General features: G+C 43.3%; 1 protein-coding gene across 2 annotated transcripts in view; it reads left to right on the forward strand.

The window, feature by feature from the left end:
• TBL1X (transducin beta like 1 X-linked) overlaps window positions 1-26723 on the forward strand; it is a 326122-nt gene that overhangs the window by 295534 nt on the left and 3865 nt on the right. For both annotated transcript variants that reach the window (XM_044287937.1, XM_044287938.1), the window contains 5 exons: window positions 543-603; window positions 4668-4789; window positions 6831-6905; window positions 24677-24804; window positions 25217-25382. In XM_044287937.1, the coding sequence (XP_044143872.1) occupies window positions 543-603; window positions 4668-4789; window positions 6831-6905; window positions 24677-24804; window positions 25217-25382 (552 nt within the window). The remainder of the gene's footprint in view (window positions 1-542; window positions 604-4667; window positions 4790-6830; window positions 6906-24676; window positions 24805-25216; window positions 25383-26723) is intronic.

Raw genomic sequence — 26723 nt, forward strand, 5'->3', positions numbered from 1 at the left:
CTTTCTCCTGTACCCTGGGGGTAACATCACTGCAGCACTGTTACAGAGCCAAATAAGCTTATTTGGACCACAAAATACCTTTAAATAAAATAGTCTTTCTGTACCTCAATGCCCTTTTTCCTATTTTTGCATCCAGGCCAAGATATACCTTTGGATCTACCTGTTTCTGATCCACAGTAAAGCCGCTCTGATATGATTTATTAGCCAGAGCAGTGCATTTATCTATCTTTTATATAATCATATATAAGGAGATATTTAATCTTGTCAAGCACTGTAGCACAATAACCGCATTCACTCATGGTTTCTACTGTGCACTGGGATAAATAGTTAAACTCTGAAGGGATTTAGACAAGTGCTCTACCGAAATGCCTGCAGAATGAGTAACCTGTAAAGAAATATTCCTCACTAGTTTCAACAAGAGCTCATAAATGTTCCATCTGAAAATGCGATCATCAAAATAACATTGTTTTACTGTGCAGATATCTAAGATGGGAATTCTCTACTCTGACTATTAATATTGCTTCTGTATTTTTGCATTGTAGACAACAATAATCTGGGATGCTCACACGGGAGAGGCAAAACAACAGTTCCCCTTCCATTCTGGTACTGTTCTCATGTTACTTTTGTCAATTGGAAAGTTATTCCTTATATCATATAGCAAGAAAGTTGTGCAGGCAGTCTCCATTTAATGCTGTGTATATTCATTTTTCTAACAATTCTTTGTTTTCAGATAATTTCAATACATAAATGGCAGGGTAATGCAATGTAAGCAAAAGCAGTGATACAGATTAAGTCATGTAAAGAAATTAGACTATGCTATAAAAGCACTGAAATAAAACAAAGAACCTTAAAAGCAATAAAAATAATAAAGAACAAGAATAATGTACATTATGGATACTTATATTGCATGAGGGGACATATGGTACTCATAAGAGTACGTGAGAACAGAGATGAAGGTGAATGTGTAACTATGTAGGTGGGTGACCACTTAAATGATTCAGCGGCAAAACGAGTGGCACTCTTTAATGAACAACTAGAAAGTAGAAATACCTGAATTAAGCCTAATAAACCAAGGAGACTATAGTGTCAGCATTTTGGTGTGTATGTGGGGGAGATTCCCAGCTAGAAAGTTTCTTCATGCAGCAGAGTTGACTATCTTCATTGATCCAGTTCTGAAATGAATGGTTGCTGCTGCCAGCAGGAGACTGAGGAGGTTGTGTTTGGAGGTTAATAATTTGCAGAGGGTTTTGGATCACCTCTGCAGCCAACAGTGCAATGGTGAGATAACCATCTGCAGATTCAATCTCCTGCCAGAATTGAGTCAGAGTTTGGCGCTTCCACCAAATGTGTGATAAAGAGCCTACTTGAACACGCAAAGCCAACAAAGAGACAAAGCCGTCAAGTGGAGCTGATGCAATAGTTCTGTGGTACTATACCAACAGGAAGTCAATTTATGAGCATTTTCCTGTAGTAAAAAGCATCTTGAAAACCCATGTGAGAATGCTAGAAGTATAGATTTCACCTCAGATCCAGAGAGTTCTATTCGGGTATTTCTCTTATAAGAGGAGATATGAGGGCTAAATTCCTACAGTTGTGGAGACAAGTGGAAACAGAGTTGGGTCTCACTTATAGGTAAATTTGTCAGCGATTTTTGTGGATTCATCTGAGATATGAGAATAGTGTAGAAAAGTATGCTGGCTGCCAGGTAAGCTAGAAGGGATTTAGTTCCCAGATGTCTCCCTACCTGACATAAACAGAAGGCTAGTGGACAATGATAAAGGTTGCCATATATTACAACTGTCTCGAAATAGGGAGTTCAAGAAGTAGAGGATAAGACTAGCAGGGTCTATGGGAGAGGCTAAACTGTCTAATGAGTTCAGGTTGTGCTACTTAGAGACATTAGTGAGAGTGTTGTTACTTATAATTACCTTTTTCAGCGACTGGGGGGGAACAACCCACAATAGTCTAAGCATGCTTCCATACAATATTTATATGTGTTCTTATGGATTTATTCACTTGTCTCCTTTCACGTACAATGTACGGTACACAGGCCATAGGAGCTTATTCTCTGGCTTCACCCCTGTTTCCAGTTATGACTGAATGATGTAAAACCTGCTATATAGACCTCTCTTTGTAATATACCCTACTATATTTTTCTGTAATATACACTCACCTAAAGAATTATTAGGAACAGCTGTTCCATTTCTCATTAATGCGATTATCTAGTCAACCAATCACATGGCAGTTGCTTCAATGCATGTAGGGTTGTGGTCCTGGTCAAGACAATCTCCTGAACTCCAAACTGAATGTCAGAATGGGAAAGAAAGTTGATTTAAGCAATTTTTAGCGTGGCATAGTTGTTGGTGCCAGACGGGCCGGTCTGAGTATTTCACAATCTGCTCAGTTACTGGGATTTTCACGCACAACCATTTCTAGGGTTTACAAAGAATGGTGTGAAAAGGGAAAAACACCCAGTATGCGGCAGTCCTGTGGGCGAAAATGCCTTGTTAATGCTAGAGGTCAGAGGAGAATGGGCCGACTGATTCAAGCTTATAGAAGAGCAACGTTGACTGAAATAACCACTCGTTACAACCGAGGTATGCAGCAAAGCATTTGTGAAGCCACAACACGCACAACCTTGAGGCGGATGGGCTACAACAGCAGAAGACCCCACCGGGTACCACTCATCTCCACTACAAATAGGAAAAAGAGGCTACAATTTGCACGAGCTCACCAAAATTGGACTGTTGAAGACTGGAAAAATGTTGCCTGGTCTGATGAGTCTCGATTTCTGTTGAGACATTCAAATGGTAGAGTCCGAATTTGGGCGTAAACAGAATGAGAACATGTATCCATCATGCCTTTTTACCACTGTGCAGGCTGGTGGTGGTGGTGTAATGGTGTGGGGGATGTTTTCTGGGCACACTTTAGGCCCCTTAGTGCCAATTGGCCATCATTTAAATGCCACAGGCTACCTGAGCATTGTTTCTGACCATGTCCATCCCTTCATGACCACCATGTACCCATCCTCTGATGGCTACTTCCAGCAGGATAATGCACCATGTCGCAAAGCTTGAATCATTTCAAATTGGTTTCTTGAACATGACAATGAGTTCACTGTACTAAAATGTCCCCCACAGTCACCAGATCTCAACCCAATAGAGCAAATCTCCATCAACTGCAAGATGCTATCCTATCAATATGGGCCAACATTTCTAAAGAATGCTATCAGCACCTTGTTGAATCAATGTCACGTAGAATTAAGGCAGTTCTGAAAGCAAAAGGGGGTCCAACACCGTATTAGTATGGTGTTCCTAATAATTCTTTAGGTGAGTGTATGTTAAACCAAAGATTCACAATCAGAGAATGTACTAAAGAGTTTTGCACCCTAAATTAAAAATGTTTTTGCATGTCGAATATATGAAAAGAAGAATAATATTCAGGCTTCCGACACTTCATGCCACTGTTTTAATAGTTCAGGCAAATATGGATCAACTCGATAATATGCAATTCATAAAAAATGTATAGGGTTGTCATACATTAATCAGCAATAACAGTAAAACCAGGGGAAAAAGTTAAAATAATAGCATTACCTCTTGACAATGGCAGGAAATGAGGTGGGATATAGGCATTATGTAAACGGTCAGTTTTTGAAGTTGATGTATTGAGGCTGGGATATGAGAAAGCTTAAGGATCTAAGTGCCTCAGGCAAGGGCCAAATTATGGTTGTTAAACGTATGGGTCAGACCATCTCCAAAACAGCAAGTCTTGTGAGATGTTACTAATATGCAGTGGCTAGTACCTACCAAAAGTGGTTCAAGAAAGGACAACTGATGAACCAGCAACTGTAGTTCCCAAGGCAGTGGCTTCTTGCAGCAAAATAATGAACTCTGCCACACTTGAAAATTGTTCAGGGATGTTTGAAGAACATGACAAAGAGTTCAAGGAGTAAACAAATTCCTCAGATCTTTGAAAGACACCTTAGAAGTCTTATGGAATTTGAAGTCCACGCCTAGATAGGTCAGAGCTGTTTTGGCAAAATACAAGGGGGACCTATAGAATATAAGACAGTTGATTTTAATGTGATGGCTGATTTTTGCGTATATATCAGTGCTCAGCTAAAAAAAAATGGAATTTGATACAGCTTTCTTATAGATGTCAGCAGATGTTAGCTGGTGACCTGCATTCTCATTTGAGAATTTGAGTTCCCCACCACTGCCCATGTTACCAAAGAGACAGCAATTGGGAATAAGTGCCATATAATTAGCAACTGCTGCAAATTCAATTTTCTAATATACAAATATGGGTTCACCAACAGCAAGTCTACACTTTAACAAGATTTATTTCATTTATTGGCATTTCCTACCTCAAACAGTACAGGAAGTGACTTTTGTGTGGGGACATACTTGGCTCTATAAAACTCTTTCACATTTTAGTGCCAAGCTGTGGGAAGACCATATTTATGCCTTCAGACTCAGAATCAAGAGGAACTTAGCCAGGGATTACATAAACTGTCACAGAATGCATGTCTTTTTGATAGAGGAATAGTAAACTCTTTCATAAGAGAATGGTAATTTAATCCATGTAGATCTCTATAGTTCACTATGTAAGAGTTTACTCATAGATAAGGTCATAACATTGATGACTGGTATTGTGTTTCTCCATAGCTCCTGCTCTGGACGTAGATTGGCAGAACAACACCACCTTTGCCTCCTGTAGCACAGACATGTGTATTCATGTTTGCAGACTTGGTTGTGACCGCCCAGTCAAAACCTTCCAAGGACATACAGTAAGTATTTCATCATCCATATAATGAATAAAATCCATTGAACAACACCTGGAGAAAAGTTATACAGTAAAGCACAAATGGACTAAACTAATTTGAAGTGAAGGTTACCATAGAAAAGCAGTTCTATATTATGTATTTATATATTAAAAACCAAATGCCTACAATTTTCAAACCAGCATCTGGATCTGAATGCTTTTATAACTGCATGTAATTAAAAAATGTGCGTAGCCACTTAGTTATTCAATAAAATGTATCTGTATAGCGCCACCTGCTTTTAGTTTTTTCTTATTTCTTTGACCTGCTCACTGAGAAGGCCACACATGCTCAGTTTCATCCTTCAACTGCCTCCTGAGCTGTGATAGGGAGACCATGGACACGCCCCCTGAGCTGCAGCAGAAATGACACTCCCCTTGAGCTGTCAGCTTGATGTAAATCTAGCAGAGCAATGAATGGGGAGATCTCTGGATTCATGTGAGGTACTGGGGTGGTTCTAGCTTTGTTAGAAAGAGGTTGTCATGTACTATATGATTTTCATTTTTTAAGTATAGATTTTCTAATACATACAAGGGCAGATTTACTAATACTATAGCTGGCATAAATTTATGGGGGAAGATTTATCAGAACTGGTGTAAAGGAAAACTGGCTTAGTTGCTCATAGCAACCAATCAGATTCCACTTTTCATTTTGGAAAATGAAAAGTGTAATGTAAGCCAGTTTTCCTTTACAGCAGTTTTGATAAATCTCCCTGACAATGTTTAGACCTGCACCAGATTTATCACAGGGGCTCAGGCTGGATGATAAATGTGGTGAAAAGATAGACGCTTTGGGGGTCATTTATTAAGACCGGTGATTTATGCGCCAGTCTTAATACTCCTGCACTGGCAACTGATACGCCAAATTTATGTAGAGACACAACCCTCTACATAACTTTGGAGCTTGGTTCCGCTGGCCAATGCGACATGGTTTAAACTATGTCAGCCCCCTTGCTGAAATGGTAAATAAGATGGGCCAGCCGGCCCTCTTCCACACCAATGTCCTTTTTCCGCCTCCTCAGAAAAGTGGCGTGAAAAGTGGCGTGACCGGGGAAATTCGCAGATTTTGCCACAAAACCCCTTTGCAACAAAATCTGCGGCTTAAATACATCAAAAGTTGGCTTATGCTTAATAAATGACCCCCTTTTTTTCCAATGTTATACCAATTATTGGTCGGCTTAGAATAAAATAGAATTCTGTGCCAGAATTGTGGTACAATAGAGGAACAATATGTCACATATTAAGCCGTGCCGTGCCGTGCTTTCCACAAAGCCATGGATTTTTCTCACAACTCCTTGTTGGGCAAGGCGCTAATTTTTCTAAGCCTAGATGCACCAAATTGAACCTCATTTTGGCATAATCAGTACCAAAATATAGTTGCACTCACATAATGACTTTACTGATTATGTAAAAATCATGTTTGTCGGGACACAACTCTAAAATGTGGTGGTATTTAAAGAAGACAAAGCTAGCCGTCGCTCTATAACAGCGACGCTCATCGCTCAGAGGGGAGGAGCCTACTGCCCGCGAGATGTGAAGACTATACTGACACACATTTCCATCAGAGCCTATTGCAAAACCCATCAAACTTTTTCACCATTAAAAAGCTCTTTTAAAAGTCCATCCATGTGTCTCTGTTTAGTTGCTAGTATTATTTCAGTTCCTTTAATAGTTCTCATCCTTCATTTACATAACATTCTCCCCAGAGCTTAATACACTTTTTTTTTCACTAAATAAAACCCAACAGCTAATGTTCTTCAAGGATGTGTTTAACACTCCTGGCTGAGAGATATTTAGTAATTTCCTGAAGTTAACAACTAACATTAACCTTGAAAAGTTACTGACAAGGTGCTGTCCAGTAGAATTCTCAGTGAATGTATGCTAACACTATGGAGCAAATGTTTTATATGGTTGTACAATGTACTATAAAGTGATACGTGACTGCCCTCCACTGGATGCTAGGTGTAATCTCACTCTTTTATATAACCTTGCCTTATCTTGTCTCTCAGAATGAAGTTAATGCAATTAAATGGGACCCATCAGGGATGCTTCTGGCCTCGTGTTCAGATGATATGACATTAAAGGTAAATATGACAACACTTTAATCTATAAAATACATTTTTAAGGACTACATTGTTTTTCGCTTTACTTTTTGACAAAACATTGCATACATTGATTTAGGAATATGAGAACAGGAAATTAGGAGGTACATGCATTTTCAGATTTTATAAATGTGCACTATGCAAAATTTCATTATGGAAGCGGTCACTGGCACGCGGGAGCCACAGGAAGATGAGAACAGTGCTGCACTGGCTGTACTCACCTTCCCTGGCCTTCATCCGGCCCCACTCTGTGTCCTGACATGTACAGTGTCAGGACGTAGTGCACATAGACGCGTACTATGACCTAACGCTGTGCACTGTCAGGTCACAGTACAGCGCAGCGGGAAGAAGACCAGGGAGGGTAAGGGAATCTGCCAAGTGGCAGCGCCGTCCAGAGCTGGAGAGCTAGTCTGATCTGAGGTATGATTGGGGCTGATCTAAGGCTAATGAAGGGTAAGGAGGGTCTGATGGGGGTCTGATCTGAGGCTGGGAGGTTTGATGGAGGATGATTTGAGGCTTGGAGTCTTATGGGGCTGATCTGAGGTTGGGGGCTCTGATCTGAGGCTGGGAGGGTCTGATGTGAGGCTGGGGGGCCTATTGGAAGTTTAATCTGAGGCTGGGGGGTCTCATGAGGGTCTGATCTAAGGCTGAGGGGTCTGATGGGGGCTGATCTGAGGCTAGGGAGGGTCTGATGGGGTCTTATCTGAGGTTGGGAGGTCTGATGGGAGTGTGATCTAAGGCTGGGGAGGGTCTGATGAGGGTCTCATCTGAGGCTGATCTGAGGCAGTGCAGCACTGTTCTCATCTTCCTGTGGCTCCCGGGGGGTCTGATAGGAGGCTGATTTGAGACTGATGGAGGTGGGGGGCAGATCTGAGGCTGAGAAAGGGACAAAGGCAGGGACAGTTGCAAAGAAAGAGGCAGGGACAGTGGCAGGGAGTGTGGGAGCTGGGTGAACCCCTCTCTGGACCCCTCTGGGTTTAGTTTGGCTGCCATAAATACCAAATAAAGAACTAAATATTTAACATTCTCAACTTAAAAATTAGACTGCTATATGTGGCCAAAATGGTGCCTGTACTATTTGTAATATATAGTGCAGGCGCCATTTTGAGCTGCGAAAATACAGCACTCTAGATTTTTTTTTATTGAAGTGCAAATTCTGTAACTTACCCCTAAGTCACTTATATGTTTGACCAAATATAGCAGTCACATTTTTAACCACTTCAGCCCCGCTAGGTGAAACCCCCTTCATGACCAGGCCACTTTTTACACTTCGGCACTACACTCCTTTCACCGTTTATCGCTCGGTCATGCAACTTACCACCCAAATGAATTTTACCTCCTTTTCTTCTCACTAATGGAGCTTTCATTTGGTGGTATTTTATTGCTGCTGACATTTTTACTTTTTTTGTTATTAATCAAAATGTAACGATTTTTTTGCAAAAAAATGACATTTTTTACTTTCAGCTGTGAAATTTTGCAAAAAAAACCGACATCCATATATAAATTTTTCGCTAAATTTATAGTTCTACATGTCTTTGATAAAAAAAAATGTTTGGGCAAAAAAAAAATGGTTTGGGTAAAAGTTATAGCATTTACAAACTATGGTACAAAAATGTGAATTTCCGCTTTTTGAAACGGCTCTGATTTTCTGAGCACCTGTCATGTTTCCTGAGGTTCTACAATGCCCAAACAGTAGAAAAACCCCACAAATGACCCCATTTCGGAAAGTAGACACCCTAAGGTATTCGCTGATGGGCATAGTGAGTTCATAGAACTTTTTATTTTTTGTCACAAGTTAGCGGAAAATGATGATGATTTTTATTTTTTTATTTTTTCTTACAAAGTCTCATATTCCACTAACTTGCGACAAAAAATAAAAAATTCTAGGAACTCACCATGCCCCTCACAGAATACCTTGGGGTGTCTTCTTTCCAAAATGGGGTCACTTGTGGGGTAGTTATACTGCCCTGGCAATTTAGGGGCCCAAATGTGTGAGAAGAACTTTGCAATCAAAATGTGTAAGAAATGACCGGTGAAATCCGAAAGGTGCACTTTGGAATATGCGCCCCTTTGCCCACCTTGGCAGCAAAAAAGTGTCACACATGTGGTATCGCCGTACTCAGGAGAAGTTGGGGAATGTGTTTTGGGGTGTCATTTTACATATACCCATGCTGGGTGAGAGAAATATCTTGGCAAAAGACAACTTTTCCCATTTTTTTATACAAAGTTGGCATTTGACCAAGATATTTTTCTCACCCAGCATGGGTATATGTAAAATGACACCCCAAAACACATTCCCCAACTTCTCCTGAGTACGGCGATACCAGATGTGTCACACTTTTTTGCTGCCAAGGTGGGCAAAGGGGCACATATTCCAAAGTGCACCTTTCGGATTTTGCAGGCCATTTTTTACACATTTTGATTGCAAGGTACTTCTCACACATTTGGGCCCCTAAATTGCCAGGGCAGTATAACTACGCCACAAGTGACCCCATTTTGGAAAGAAGACACCCTAAGGTATTCCGTGAGGGGCACTGCGAGTTCCTAGAATTTTTTATTTTTTGTCACAAGTTAGCGGAAAATGATGATTTTTTTTTTTTCTCTTTTTTCCTTACAAAGTCTCATATTCCACTAACTTGCGACAAAAAATAAAAAATTCTAGGAACTCGCCATGCCCCTCACGAAATACCTTGGGGTGTCTTCTTTCCAAAATGGGGTCACTTGTGGCGTAGTTATACTGCCCTGGCAATTTAGGGGCCCAAATGTGTGAGAAGAACTTTGCAATCAAAATCTGTAAAAAATGACCGGTGAAATCCGAAAGGTGCACTTTGGAATATGTGCCCCTTTGCCCACCTTGGCATCAAAAAAGTGTCACACATCTGGTATCGCCGTACTCAGGAGAAGTTGGGGAATGTGTTTTGGGGTGTCATTTTACATATAACCATGCTGGGTGAGAGAAATATCTTGGGAAAAGACAACTTTTCCCATTTTTTTATACAAAGTTGGCATTTGACCAAGATATTTTTCTCACCCAGCATGGGTATATGTAAAATGACACCCCAAAACACATTGCCCAACTTCTCCTGAGTACGGCGATACCAGATGTGTCACACTTTTTTGCTGCCAAGGTGGGCAAAGGGGCACATATTCCAAAGTGCACCTTTCGGATTTTGCAGGGCATTTTTTACACATTTTGATTGCAAAGTTCTTCTCACACATTTGGGCCCCTAAATTGCCAGGGCAGTATAACTACCCCACAAGTGACCCCATTTTGGAAAGAAGACACCCCAAGGTATTCCGTGAGGGGCATGGCGAGTTCCTAGAATTTTTTATTTTTTGTCGCAAGTTAGTGGAATATGAGACTTTGTAAGGAAAAAAGAAAAAAAAAGAAAAATCATCATTTTCCGCTAAATTGTGACAAAAAATAAAAAATTCTAGGAACTCGCCGTGCCCCCCACGGAATACCTTGGGGTGTCTTCTTTCCAAAATGGGGTCACTTGTGGCGTAGTTATACTGCCCTGGCAATTTAGGGGCCCAAATGTGTAAGAAGTACCTTGCAATCAAAATGTGTAAAAAATGGCCTGCGAAATCCGAAAGGTGCACTTTGGAATATGTGCCCCTTTGCCCACCTTGGCAGCAAAAAAGTGTGACACATCTGGTATCGCCGTACTCAGGAGAAGTTGGGCAATGTGTTTTGGGGGGTCATTTTACATATACCCATGCTGGGTGAGAGAAATATCTTGGCAAAAGACAACTTTTCCCATTTTTTTATACAAAGTTGGCATTTGACCAAGATATTTATCTCACCCAGCATGGGTATATGTAAAATGACACCCCAAAACACATTCCCCAACTTCTCCTGAGAACGGCGATACCACATGTGTGACACTTTTTTGCAGCCTAGATGCGCAAAGGGGCCCAAATTCCTTTTAGGAGGGCATTTTTAGACATTTGGATCCCAGACTTCTTCTCACGCTTTCGGGCCCCTAAAAAGCCAGGGCAGTATAAATACCCCACATGTGACCCCACTTTGGAAAGAAGACACCCCAAGGTATTCAATGAGGGGCATGGCGAGTTCCTAGAATTTTTTTTTTTTTTGCATAAGTTAGCGGATATTGATTTTTTTTTGTTTTTTTCTCACAAAGTCTCACTTTCCGCTAACTTAGGACAAAAATTTCAATCTTTCATGGACTCAATATGCCCCTCACGGAATACCTTGGGGTGTCTTCTTTCCGAAATGGGGTCACATGTGGGGTATTTATACTGCCCTGGCTTTTTAGGGGCCCTAAAGCGTGAGAAGAAGTCTGGAATATAAATGTCTAAAAATGTTTACGCATTTGGATTCCGTGAGGGGTATGGTGCGTCCATGTGAGATTTTTTTTTTTGACACAAGTTAGTGGAATATGAGACTTTGTAAGAAAAAACAAAAACAAACAAAAAATGTCCGCTAACTTGTGCCAAAAAAATGGCTGAATGGAGCCTTACCAGGGGGGGGAGGTGATCAATGACAGGGGGGTGATCAATGACAGGGGGGTGATCACCCATATAGACTCCCTGATCACCCCCCTGTCATTGATCACCCCCCCCTGTAAGGCTCCATTCAGACATCCGCATGATTTTTTACGGATCCATGGATACATGGATCGGATCCACAGAACGCATGCGGACGTCTGAATGGAGCCTTACAGGGGGGTTATCAATGACAGGGGGTGATCAGGGTAATCAGGGTGATCACCCCCCTGTCACTGATCACCCCCCCTGTAAGGCTCCATTCAGACATCCGCATGATTTTTTACGGATCCATGGATACATGGATCGGATCCACAGAACGCATGCGGACGTCTGAATGGAGCCTTACAGGGGGGTTATCAATGACAGGGGGTGATCAGGGTAATCAGGGTGATCACCCCCCTGTCACTGATCACCCCCCCTGTAAGGCTCCATTCAGACATCCGCATGATTTTTTACGGATCCATGGATACATGGATCGGATCCACAAAACGCATGCGGACGTCTGAATGGAGCCTTACAGGGGGGTTATCAATGACAGGGGGTGATCAGGGTGATCACCCCCCTGTCACTGATCACCCCCCCCTGTAAGGCTCCATTCAGACGTCTGCATGATTTTTACGGATCCATGGATCGGATCCGTAAAAATCATGCGGACGTCTGAATGGAGCCTGACAGGGGGGTGATCAATGACAGGGGGGTGATCAATGACAGGGGGTGATCAGGGAGTGTATATGGGTGATCACCCGCCTGTCATTGATCACCCCCCTGTAAGGCTCCATTCAGACGTCCGCATGATTTTTACGGATCCATGGATACATGGATCGGATCCGTAAAAATCATGCGGACGTCTGAATGGAGCCTGACAGGGGGGTGATCAATGACAGGGGGGTGATCAATGACAGGGGGTGATCAGGGAGTGTATATGGGTGATCACCCGCCTGTCATTGATCACCCCCCTGTAAGGCTCCATTCAGACGTCCGCATGATTTTTACGGATCCATGGATAAATGGATCGGATCCGTAAAAATCATGCGGACGTCTGAATGGAGCCTGACAGGGGGGTGATCAATGACAGGGGGGTGATCAATGACAGGGGGTGATCAGGGAGTGTATATGGGTGATCACCCGCCTGTCATTGATCACCCCCCTGTAAGGCTCCATTCAGACGTCCGCATGATTTTTACGGATCCATGGATCGGATCCGTAAAAATCATGCGGACGTCTGAATGGAGCCTGATAGGGGGGTGATCAATGACAGGGGGTGATCAGGGAGTGTATATGGGTGATCACCCGCCTGTCATTGATCACCCCCCTGTAAGGCTCCATTCAGACGGCCGCATGATTTTTAAGGATACATGGATACATGGATCGGATCCGTAAAAATCATGCAGACGTCTGAACGGAGCCTGACAGGGGGGTGATCAATGACAGGGCGGTGATCAATGACAGGGGGGTGATCAGGGAGTTTATATGGGGTGATCAGGGGTTTATAAGGGGTTAATAAGTGACGGGGGGTGTAGTGTAGTGTAGTGTGGTGTTTGGTGGGACTGTACTGACCTACCTGTGTCATGGATCGGATCCGTAAAAATCATGCGGACGTCTGAATGGAGCCTGACAGGGGGGTGATCAATGACAGGGGGGTGATCAATGACAGGGGGTGATCAGGGAGTGTATATGGGTGATCACCCGCCTGTCATTGATCACCCCCCTGTAAGGCTCCATTCAGACGTCCGCATGATTTTTACGGATCCATGGATACATGGATCGGATCCGTAAAAATCATGCGGACGTCTGAATGGAGCCTGACAGGGGGGTGATCAATGACAGGGGGGTGATCAATGACAGGGGGTGATCAGGGAGTGTATATGGGTGATCACCCGCCTGTCATTGATCACCCCCCTGTAAGGCTCCATTCAGACGTCCGCATGATTTTTACGGATCCATGGATAAATGGATCGGATCCGTAAAAATCATGCGGACGTCTGAATGGAGCCTGACAGGGGGGTGATCAATGACAGGGGGGTGATCAATGACAGGGGGTGATCAGGGAGTGTATATGGGTGATCACCCGCCTGTCATTGATCACCCCCCTGTAAGGCTCCATTCAGACGTCCGCATGATTTTTACGGATCCATGGATCGGATCCGTAAAAATCATGCGGACGTCTGAATGGAGCCTGATAGGGGGGTGATCAATGACAGGGGGTGATCAGGGAGTGTATATGGGTGATCACCCGCCTGTCATTGATCACCCCCCTGTAAGGCTCCATTCAGACGTCCGCATGATTTTTACGGATCCATGGATACATGGATCGGATCCGTAAAAATCATGCAGACGTCTGAACGGAGCCTGACAGGGGGGTGATCAATGACAGGGCGGTGATCAATGACAGGGGGGTGATCAGGGAGTTTATATGGGGTGATCAGGGGTTTATAAGGGGTTAATAAGTGACGGGGGGGTGTAGTGTAGTGTAGTGTGGTGTTTGGTGGGACTGTACTGACCTACCTGTGTCCTCTGGTGGTCGATCCTAACAAAAGGGACCACCAGAGGACCAGGTAGGAGGTATATTAGACGCTGTTATGAAAACAGCGTCTAATATACCTGTTAGGGGTTAAAAAATTCGGATCTCCAGCCTGCCAGCGAGCGATCGCCGCTGGCAGGCTGGAGATCCACTCGCTTACCTTCCGTTCCTGTGAGCGCGCGCGCCTGTGCGCGCGCGTTCACAGGAAATCTCGGCTCTCGCGGGAGGACGCGTATATGCGTCCACCCAGAAGAGCAGGACCGCCGGCAGGACGCAATCCTGCGTACGGCGGTCCTGAGGAGGTTAAGTTGAGAATTTTGTATGGCCCCCGAACAAAGTTACAAATATCCAAATGGCCCTTGGCAGCAAAAAGGTTTCCCACCCCTGACCTACACAATGGAAAGAGCAGTCCTGACTTCTAGTAAATTCCTCCCCTTCACCTTTAATTGACAGGGTTAGACATCTCATCTAGGCCTGTGTTCTAGCACCTGCGCTGTGGCTGACGAAGTTGGTACTTGCATTTGTAATTTACAATTTGTATATAGTTTGCATTATTATGTATTTTATTGTTTACTTCTGGCCATAGTTCCATTTAAAGGAAAGTTAATACAAGCCACTTACTAATGTATTGTGTCATCGCGATTTTCATCTTCTTTGTGTGGTGCCAAATCAATTAGAAGTATAAGTATGTGCGCACATATTACTTTCACAATGAGACCAGGACACAAGTTGGTTTCATGGAAACAACTTCTCTTCCCCCACTTTATTAAAGATACATTCACTTATATAGTAGGTATGAGGTAGACACAAGGAGTGTTCCTTAAGGACAGGTAATTGGCTCCTTAACTAGGTGGGAGTAGTTTACCAACTTCAACCCTGAGTTTTTAGGTACATTTAAAAGTTGCAAGCAAACTTCAATCCTCCCCCACTACAGTGATTTTAGAACAAAGAGAATGTGCATGTGGCTCACATAGCTAATTAGCTGCCCTCTAGTGGTCAAGAATGTGTAATACAGGATTTACACATTTTATATAAAAACCTATCTCTCACAATTGTTATTATACATATTGCCTCCTTTGCTGGCTGGATTTAATTTTCCATCACATTATACACTGCTTGTTTCCATGGTTACAACCACCCTGCAATCCATCAGCGGTGGCTGTGCATGAACACTATGGAAAAAGCACCAGCCTATATGAGCTCCTATGGTCCTGGCCTCCAGAGTGGCCGGCATTTTTTCCAAAGGTGTGCAATCATGACCACCACTGATGAATTGCAGGGTGATTGTAACCATGGAAACAAGCAGCATATAATTTGATGGAAAAATTAATCAAGCCAGCAAAGGATGCAATATGGACAATTACAATACATTAGTAAGTGGATTGCATTAACTGTCTCTACATGATAAATGCCATTTGCTGAAGTGGCAAAACCCCTTTAAGGAATGGTTGGCAAAGGTTGGTAAGAAATATGTATAGCCACCCTATTCCTCCCCTCTTGGCAGGAGTGGGCTGATCCTGCTCCCTGTCAAGAGGAGGAGTTCCTGTCCAGAGACAGAAAGGAGAGGAAGCATATTGCTAAGTCCTATTACAGTTTCTCCAGAGAGAACTACTCAATTTAAGTCTTGAGACTTTAGACAGCAGAGTGAACTGCTACCACCAGCATTAAAGACACTACTGCAAGGTGAGGGATTACTGTCAAGACACCATTACCAGACTACTACTAGGCCAGTATCACCTAAGTGCTGATTTTCCATCAACCAACCTGCCTCCAAATCTTAACTGGTGCCAGTGAAAATTGCACATAAAGCCTGCTGTTACCGAATTTTTTTTTTAATTCTAAGTTGCACTTAGTAAAAACAACTTTGTTATGTCGGATTCTGGCCTCATTCTTAGGTTCTACGTTTCCATTGTGCCGATCCCCAAGGGGTGTAAACCTGAGGGAGCATATCAAGACTAACACTTCAATAGGGCAAATACCACTCCCTTCGTCTACACCGACTCCTCAGGGGGTCATTGCAGTGACATAGTGGTATGACTATTGTAATATAAAAGTCATTGGTGGTCCAGCGGGATACAGAGTCATTGGTGTCAGAATGTATAGTAATCGAGTAGGGGATACGTGACTTAGAAACATCAAGAACCCTGTTCTATAAGATAATACAGTAATTTTCTGGTATGTAGGGTGTAGGTAAAAGGCTCCTGTTTGTCCATGTGGCTCTATCAATATATTAGAACTCTGGACGCATAATATCTTGAATGTCCTAAATAACCCTAATGTTACTGTGTATGCAATACATTTTTTAAGGCATTCCACAAAATCCACTTGGCTTCTGGTGTTTTTATATTTACTGAGCATGTGGTTTGCAAGGAAGACTATCTGCATGTGATTTCCCTTTGTGGTTTCCTCTAAATAATATAATTCATTCAGTCTTCTGTGTCTTCTCATAATCAGTAGGGATGAGCGAATCGACTTTGGATGAAACATCCGAAGTTGATTCGCATTAAAACTTTGTTCTAATACTGTACGGAGCAGGAGCTCCGTACAGTATTAGAATGTATTGGCTCCGATGAGCCTAAGTTATTGCTTTGCGAAGTCTTGCGAGAATTTGCGCAATAACTTCATAAATTATTGCGTGAAGTCTCGCAAGACTTTGCGGAGCAATAACTTTGGCTCATCTGAGCCAATACATTCTAATACTGTATGGAGCTCCTGCTCCGTAGTATTAGAACAACGTTTTATGCAAATCAACTTTGGATGTTTCATCCGAAATCGATTCGCTCATCCCTAGTGACCATAGGCTTTTAATAACTGTTGGCCGAACACTCACCCGTAACTATTCCTCCGGACCTCCCTATACGCATGCACACTCGGTTTTGCTGAGGCATGCAAATGTTCTCAAATGAGAGAGAGGAAAAAGGCTATGCTTGGCACCTCTGGTGGCTGTTGAATTCTCTTGAGAACCAAAAATCTGGCATGTTCAAATTCAAAAAGGTTGCACCATTGCCTTCTGCTGAACAAATGTCAACTTAACATCTACTACAGATTAAGAGGTTGTAAGGTCCTGCTACTATTGTCCCACCTTTGTATAATGTGCATGAGGGCCTTAAAAATTACCTTGTTCTGAAATATATATTTTGCTGAGGCAGTTACTTTTGAATAACAATCCTGTTAATCCTGTTAATAATTTTATGTCCGTCGTCAATGTATTCAATGTCTGGATCTGCTGTTCCATAGATATTTTAGAGGCATCTTTAGCTCCTATAGACTCATCATTTGATATTTCCATTATGTTTCTTGACATGGCTTTCTGCCACAATAGATGTAAATACAGTTCATTATCAATTTGTTCACGTTCCTCCGGCTGCTTTGAGCTTCTGGCATCAGTGAATATCGCTCAAAGTATAGTTTGTATGTAAGACTTTCTTATGCTACCTATCATCATCTATAATTCCCCAGTGGCTTACCACCTAGATACCTCTACTATGTGGTCTGTACTTGTCTAACACTCTATTCCCAACGCGGCAATACAGGCTTGGCATGCAGTCAGGAACGTGTTCAATACTCTTTTTTCCCCCCATATTATCTATGTGGCACAACCCTATGTTTCCCTATCTACTTACACTACAGAAATTCTTCTTTTGGGTGGCCAGAAATGTACTCATATAGGAGATTTCTATTCTAACAACACCATTAAATCATTTGCATAGGTGCAAGAGGAATGTCATTTAGCACAAACCTCCTTTTCAGGTAGTTACATCCTTACCCAGGATCGTTTTGGCCAATGATTGGTGTTCGTCTTTACCACATTAAAGAAATTAAGGGACACAGTTTAACCTAAAACAATGTCTTTACTGAACTCATGTGAGGCAACAAGCTTGATCGTTACAAGAATCTCACAACAAATAGGCTTAAAGGAGTTTTCTGAGATTTTTGAACTGATGACCTATCCTCCAGATTGGTTATTAGCATCTTATCTGTGGGGGTCCAACACCTGAGACCCCTGCTGATTAGCTGTTTGAGAAGGCATCGGTGCTCACAGTAGCGCGCAGCATTCTCTCAATGTATACAATGTACGGCGCTGTGCTTGGTATTGTAGCTCAGCCCTATTCAATTCAGCGGGGCTATTATGTGCATTTCTTTGCTGATTACAACCCCCATTTAAATTAATGAAGAAATTAACTTCAAGAAAATCGGCATTATTTACACTGCAGCAGAACACGGCACAGGGATTGAGACTTTTCAGCCCCATAGGATAACATTCTGTAGCAGATTATGTTGCAGATTTTTTGGTGGGATTTTCCACCACATGTTAAGGTGCCCTCATAGTCCAGACAACCTTCCTCCATGTATTAGCTCCCCTAGCATGAGGAAAAAGAAAGCCAAGCCTCTGATGCCATCAGATGTTAGGTATCAATCCAGCAAGTCAACACTTAGGGCCAGATTTATCATTAGCTCAAGTCAGAATAATGGAGTGAAAAAGTCGCAAATTTTTGCGCAATCGCTAAAACTGAGCACAATTTTGTGACTTTTTTCTGCTCTGCACTATGCTCGCCAGTTTTCTAAAAAGTGGGCGTGTTTTCTTATGTAAATGAATCTCTAGACAGATTTACTAATGGGACTATTTAAAAAGTCACAAAAAAGTCGCAAAAAAATGAGCAATTTCACTCCAGTGAGGACCATGCTTATCTTATGAGACTTTTTAATAGAATATGCGACTTTTTCGTAAAGACTTGCGACTTTTGTAAAGCTGCTTACCAGGGGCGTAACTAGAAGTGACTGGGCCCCACAGCAAATATTTGTAAGGGCCCCCTCAGCGCGCTTCGCATCTCCCTCCTCCTGTGTAAACCCCACTCCTTTGGCACAGTGTAGCGGTATACTGTATATTGTGTGGCACAGTGTAGCGGTATACTGTATATTGTGTGGCACAGTGTAGAGGTATATTGTGAGGCACAGTGTAGAGGTATACTGTATATTGTGAGGCATAGTGTAGAGGTATACTGTATATTGTGTGGCACAGTGTAGAGGTATATTGTGAGGCACAGTGTAGAGGTATACTGTATATTGTGTGGCACAGTGTAGCGGTATACTGTATATTGTGGGGCACAGTGTAGAGGTATACTGTATATTGTGTGGCACAGTGTAGCGGTATACTGTATATTGTGGGGCACAGTGTAGCAGTACTGTACATTGTATATACTGTATATTGTGTGGCACAGTGTAGAGGTATATTGTGAGGCACAGTGTAGAGGTATACTGTATATTGTGTGGCACAGTGTAGCGGTATACTGTATATTGTGGGGCACAGTGTAGAGGTATACTGTATATTGTGTGGCACAGTGTAGCGGTATACTGTATATTGTGTGGCACAGTAGCAGTATACTGTACATTGTGGGGCACAATATAGAGGTATACTGTACATTGTGGGGCACAGTGTATGCTATATGTGTATAACATAAACATATTTCATATGAACACTTACAATTTCTTGGCTTGGCCCTTGGGGATCTCGGACGCCACTTCCACACTTGGCCGGGGGCTCGGCGGAGCTGATGTTGTGTTTTATCCTAATGAGAAAGATTTCATAATAAGGATTTGGAGAAGGGGCAGAGGGATAGCAGAGCAGGGAGAGGCTGGTGCTGCTACTAGGGGGTCATACCATGGGGGAGTAATAAAGCCCACCATAATGCCCCCCCAGTTGTAATAATTCTCCTTATAATGTGACAGTGCAAAAATACCCCCTTGTAATGCCCCCAGTTGAGCTAATATCCCCATAGTGCCCCCATAATGTGCCAGTATAAAATACCCCTATATAGTGCCCCCAGTAAATTCCCCCATAGTGCTCCTCTCCCCCTTCCTGCTAGTGCCCCCCATAATTTACCAGTATAAAATGCCCCATATATAGTGCCCCAGTAGATGCCCCTCAGTGTCCGGCCTCTGATAGGCTGCCGGCCTAGTGTCCCCCATAATGCCCCCCAATAATGTGCCAGTAAGTGTCCCCATAGATGCCCCCCCATCATGTACCAGTATCAAGTGCCTCTCCCCCCCCCCACATGTCCCAGTATTATAGTGCCATCTCCCCCCATGTGCCAGTATCAAGTGCCTCTCTCCTTCCCACCCCCCATGTGCCAGTATCATAGTGCCAAACCCCCCCATGTGCCAGTATCAAGTGCCTCTCTCTTCCCCCCCATGTCCCATTATCATAGTGCCATCTCCCCCCCAAAAAAGTGCCTCTCCCCCCCATGTGCCAGTATCATAGTGCCAACCCCCCCCCCCCACATGCCAGTATCAAGTGCCTCTCTCCTCCCCCCCATGTCCCAGTATCATAGTGCCATCTCCCCCCCCCCCACAAAAAAAGTGCCAATATCAAGTGCCTCTCTCCCTCCCCCTCCCCATGTGCCAGTATCAGGTGCCTCTCCCCCCCCCCCCCATGTCCCAGTATCATAGTGCAATCTCCCCCCCCACAAAAAAGTGCCAGTATCAAGTGCCTCTCTCCCCCCCCCCACCCCATATGCCAGTATCAGGTGCCAACCCCTCTCCCCCCATGTGCCAGTATCAGGTGCCAACCCCCCCTCCCCCCCAGGTGCCAGTATCAGGTGCCACTCTCCCTCCCCCCCATATGCCAGTATCAGGTGCCACTCTCCCTCTCCCCCCCCCCCATATGCCAGTATCAGGTGCCAACCCCTCTCCCCCCCATGTGCCAGTATCAGGTGCCTCTTCCTCCCCCCCATGTGCCAGTATCAGGTGCCAACCCCCCTCCCCCCCAGGTGCCAGTATCAGGTGCCAACCCCCCTCCCCCCATGTGCCAGTATCAGGTGCCACTGCCAGTATCAGGTGCCTCCCGCTCCCCCATGGCAGTAACAGTCGGGTATTAAAAAAATAATAATAAACTTCTACTTACCTCCATGTCAGCGATGCGATGCAGCCTCTTCCTGTGCCCCGCCTTGTATGTCCTTATATGGAGTCAGTGCTTGTATTTGAGAAAAGATTCTGCTGGGATTCGAACCCACGACCTTCTGCTTCAGAGGCAAAGCAGCTAACCACTAGACCATACCAGCTGCCTTGTGGCTGACTGAAAAAATATGAGACTTCTACTGTTATAGCTGGCTAAGTGTACATCTTTACACATGACAGCTGCTCATATATAGAGATATAGCAGAGCTGAATGTGCTGAGACAGCTGTCATATACAGATATAGCAGTATCTCAGATATATCTCTATATGACAGCTGTTCCAGCACACTCAGCTCTGCTATATCTCTATATATGATAGCTGCCCCAGCAAACCCAGCTCTGCTACATCTATGCATATGACAGCTGCCCAAACACACCCAGCACTGCTATATCTCTATATGACAGCTGTCCCAGCACACTTAGCTCTGCTATATCTTTAGATATGATAGCTGCTCCAGCACACCCAGCTCTGCTACATCTATATATCTCTAAGTATTGCTATACAGTAGATAGATATATAGAGATATAGCAGAGCTGAGTGTGCTGGGGCAGCTGTCATGTGTATAGATGTAGCAGAGCTGGCTGTGTTTCGGCAGCTGTCATGTGTATAGATGTAGTAGAGCTGGGTTTGCTGGGGCAGTTGTCATATATAGAGATATAGTAGAGCTGAGTGTGCTGGTGCAGCTGTCATGTGTATAGATGTAGCAGAGCTGGGTGTGTTTGGGCATCTGTCATGTATAGATGTAGTAGAGCTGGGTTTGCTGGGGCAGCTGTCATATATAGAGATATAGCAGAGCTGAGTGTGCTGGTGCAGCTGTCATGTGTATAGATGTAGCAGAGCTGGGTGTGTTTAGGCATCTGTCATGTGTATAGATGTAGTAGAGCTGGGTTTGCTGGGGCAGCTGTCATATATAGAGATATAGCAGAGCTGAGTGTGCTGGGACAGCTGTCATATAGAGATATAGCAGTGCTGGTGTGTTGGGGGCAGCTGTCATGTGTATAGATGTAGCAGAGCTGGCTGTGTTTCGGCAGCTGTCATGTGTATAGATGTAGTAGAGCTGGGTTTGCTGGGGCAGCTGTCATATATAGAAATATAGCAGAGCTGAGTGTGCTGGGACAGCTGTCATATAGAGATATAGAAGTGCTGGGTGTGTTGGGGGCAGCTGTCATGTGTATAGATGTAGCAGAGCTGACTGTGTTTCGGCAGCTGTCATGTGTATAGATGTAGTAGAGCTGGGTTTGCTGGGTCAGCTGTCATATATAGAGATATAGCAGAGCTGAGTGTGCAGGGACAGCTGTCATATACAGATATAGCAGTGCTAGGTGTGTTTGGGCAGCTGTCATGTGTATAGATGTAGTTTTTTTTTTTTCCAATCAGTTGTAATGCAGCCTTTATGAGGGTAAATGCTTTGCCACTGATTCACTGATAGATTGGAGGTTGTGGGTTCAAATCCCAGACCAGGAGACTTTAGCAGACAGTAAGATTAGATCACACTAGCGGCTGCTGTGAAGGGGCCCTGAACACGATATTTAACTAACTTGAAAATAAACTGTCACACACGCTGCTGGGGCGCCGGGCCCCGAAGCAGCTGCTTCCCCGGTAGTTATGCCACTGCTGCTTACTGACAGATAAACTGCTACCGTCAAACCACATTTATTACAGTCTTAAAGGGCCAATCATAAATCTGACTTTAGCCATATGTGAAAGTGGAGTGAGCTGTCAGAGTCATGGTACATCTGGCCCTTAGCCTTTTAAACAGGCTTTGATACATAGTTTAGATTGTTCCTCATCAGTGCAAAGCAGAGAGAACTGGTTTAGGTAGGTGAGAGGCCTTAGTCGGAATCTGAGAATTTCTGTGAGGACTACATCCCCATTTAAATTAAATCGAAACATTAAGCTTTAAAAAATCCAGAGCAAACCATTATCTACATGGAACACAGCACAGGGATTGACAATTTTTAGCCCCATAAGATGGGGGAAGTCTTCTAGAAATTGTTAGTCCTTGCACCCCACAATTAATGAGTGAAGAATATTGGCAGCAATTCCATAAAAAATGGATATACTGTAAGTACAGGGTATTCCCCTAGAAACTTTTTAAAGTATTGGGGGCTTGGGGTAATTCTTTATTAACATCAAACCTACCTATCTGCAGAACTCCTATATAAAATAAATAGCCGGGTGCATGCCTCACTGGCCACTCTGTTTATTTTGGGGGGCTCCACTGGGTGCATGGCCCCTGTTCTCATGATTGTGGGTCCTGTGGATAGTGGATAACTTTATATAACTGGAATACCACTTTAAGTCTTAATAGAATGCATTTCATATATGGATAACAATCTTAAAATGTAGCACAGTTGTACAACCTCATTCCTATCTAATATACCTGACTAGCTAATCAAGCATCCTAACAAAGGGAAGGGACCCTGAAATAACTGTCTGAAGATGGGTTACCTTCTCCTTTTAAAGAAGGCTCTTAGTTTGGCTAATATACAGACAACTTTCTCTTGGAAGAGAGGTAATATGCATATATAGAATCTGGTCATGCAGACCATGTTCTGTAATATACTCTATGCCATTTTTCTGATTTCTGTAATAGCCACGTGTTCAACACTTATAATTAGTACAAAGGGTTTATTTGTATCACATTTTTCACTTTGAGTTAAATAAAATATGTTTTAAAACAATCCCCACTGGCATTACATTGAGGAAAAAAAACAAAAAAACTGCCTTTATGCAGACATATGTAGTAAAGGATCCCAGCAGACGTGACTTGATGCTTGTAACAAATTTATTGTCAAAGTAACAATATGTCCTGTATTCTAGGACGCGTTTCGGCTATGGTAGCCTTTTTCAACAGATCTGTTGAAAAAGGCTACCATAGCCGAAACGCGTCCTAGAATACAGAACATATTGTTACTTTGACAATAAATTTGTTACAAGCATCAAGTCACGTCTGCTGGGATCCTTTACTACATTGCACGTGGAAACTGATCCTGGTCCCGTGCGGCGTGCATTCAAGCGAGTGCTGACCAATTTATCTTCAACACTTTATGCAGACATAGGCCTCCTGCACACGATCCGCAATACACAGGCACCGTTCCGTGTGTATTCCGCATCACGGATGCGGACCCATTCACTTCAATGGGTCCCGCAAATCCGGACATGCGGAATGGTGTGGAACGGAAGTACGGAACAGAACGCTATGGAAGCACTACGGAGTGCTTCCGTGGGGTTTCGTCCCGTACTTCAGTTTTGAAAAAAGATAGAACATGTCCTATCTTTTTGCGGAACGGCCGGAGAGCGGACCCATTAAGTAAATGGGTTCGCGATCCGCTGTGACTGCCCCACGGTCAGTGTTCGTGCATTTCGGCCCGTGTTTTGCGGGCCGCAGCAGGGCCACGGTGCGCACACATTCGTGTGTAGGAGGCAATACACATATGCATTTCTATGTTTAGAGAATAAAAACAAACCCTGTGTAGTCTGATCCTGCAGTATTCCACCCACAGTCTTCTAATCTCTGTAAATTAGCATGAGGAGATGGCAGAAAAAGTGGAATAACACAAGGCTGTAGGATCAGACTACACATAGGATGTAACCATGGTGACATATGTCTTCATGGAAACTGTATACACAAAACAGTATTTTTTTAAATAAAGATATTCAAAGTTTATTTTTTTTTAAGCTGCACTAATTGAAAGCCCCACATGATGTGTAAACATTACTTTTTGACTCTTCAACATTAACACTGTTCATGAATTTGTTGTAGATCTGGAGTATGAAGCAAGATGTGTGTGTGCATGATCTACAGGCCCACAATAAAGAAATTTATACAATCAAATGGAGTCCAACAGGTCCCGGCACCAGCAACCCAAACTCAAGCATAATGTTAGCAAGGTAAGACACATAATAACCCTATGAAGAGCCAAGTCATGGTTTTGAAGTGAGTACATAAATGTGTCTCTATATAATACACTGTGGGAGAAATGTATTCATACCTGAATCTAAAGTAGTCTGGAGTAAAATGCTATAAATTTATTTAGTGGGGCATCCCCTAATAATTTGTGACAAAAGAAGCACAAAACAGGAAAAAGTCACACATTTTTGTTTAAAATTTAGTTCAAATTTTTATTTGGAAAAAGGCTAATTAATTCCCTCTAATATTTGACAACTGTTACAAATTAAACAATGCAAGTGTGTGTATATTCTATGCGTCGTTATATCAGTTATTTTTTATAGATAGTTGGAAATATAGTTATATATTATTTTATATTATTGTTGAGCAAAACTGTACCTCTTTTTGTTACAGTGCGTCATTTGATTCAACTGTCCGGCTTTGGGATGTTGAGAGAGGCGTTTGCATCCACACATTAACCAAACATCAAGAACCTGTCTATAGTGTAGCTTTTAGTCCTGATGGAAAGTATCTGGCCAGTGGCTCTTTTGACAAATGCGTTCATATATGGAATACTCAGGTATGTTCAAACATAAGTTATGTTCACACTAATGAAATATACATAAGGGTCCATTCACACGTCCGTAAGTGTTTTGCAAATTTCACATTTTCAAAACACAGATACCGGCCATGTGCGTTCCGCATTTTGTGGCCCTATGATAGAAATGCCTATTCTTCTCAGACATCAGGACATGCTCTATTTTTATTTTCGGGGCCGCGAAACGGAACTACAGGTCTGGACAGTACATACATCCGTATGCCATCCGTTTTTGTTTTATTTTGCGGATCCATGGTAACAATGCCTAAAACGGACAAGAATAGGACAATTCCTATTTCCATTTCTTTTTGCGGGGCTACGGAATGGACATACTGATGCGGACAGCACACCATGTCCGCACTTTTTGCGTACCCATTGAAATGAATGGGTCCGCATCCTATCCGCAAAAAAAACGGAACGGACACAGAAACAAACAACGTTCGTGTGCTTGTAGCCTTAAGCGAAGGTTTCATGTGGATTCCAGGTCAAGAAAACATCACTGAAAATTTGAAATGCACTGCAGAAAAAAATGCAAACAGCTTGCCCCCTCATAGTAGTTATGACAAATATGTGCTCTCTCACAGTAGAGATGTCCAGAAATATGCGCACTTCACAGTAGTTATGCCAGCATTGCGCCTCCTTCACAGTAGTTATGCCCAGATATGTTTCCTCTCATAGTAGTTATGCCCATATATGTGCCCCTCACAGTAGCAATGCCCAGATACATGCCCCCTCACAGTAACAATGCCCAAATATGTGCCCCCTCACTGTAGTATGGCCAGCTATGCCCTTTACAGTAATATGCACAGATATGTGCCCCCTCACAATAGTATGCCCAGCAGTGCCCCCTCACAGCAATATGTCCAGTTGTGCCCCCCTCACAGTAAAGTATTATGCTCAGCTGTGCCCCCTCACAGTAAAGTAATATGCCCAGCTGTGCCCCCGCCGCCAGCAGCAGCAGGATGATACACAGAGCTCCCAGCCGGCCCTGCCCCACCTTTTACCCAAACATGCAGTGTGGAGGTCAGACAGAGGGAGGAATAATGGAGCAGAGAGTGGACGGCTGGCTCCCTGCTTCATCATACAGGCAGCTGTCTCTGCTTCCATCACATTATCCACTGTTCGTTTCCATGGTAATGACCACCCTACAGTCCAGCAGTGGTGCCCGTGCTTGCCCAATATAGGAAAAAGCACCAGCCTCTCTGGTAGCTGGGACCATGGGAGTATGCATAGTCTGGCACTTTTTTCTATAGTGTGCAAGCACGACCACTGCTGCTGGATTACATGGTGATTGGAACCATGGATACAAGCAGTGTATAATGT

This window comes from Bufo gargarizans, chromosome 3 (assembly GCF_014858855.1).
Source record: "Bufo gargarizans isolate SCDJY-AF-19 chromosome 3, ASM1485885v1, whole genome shotgun sequence".
NCBI lineage: Eukaryota > Metazoa > Chordata > Amphibia > Anura > Bufonidae > Bufo > Bufo gargarizans.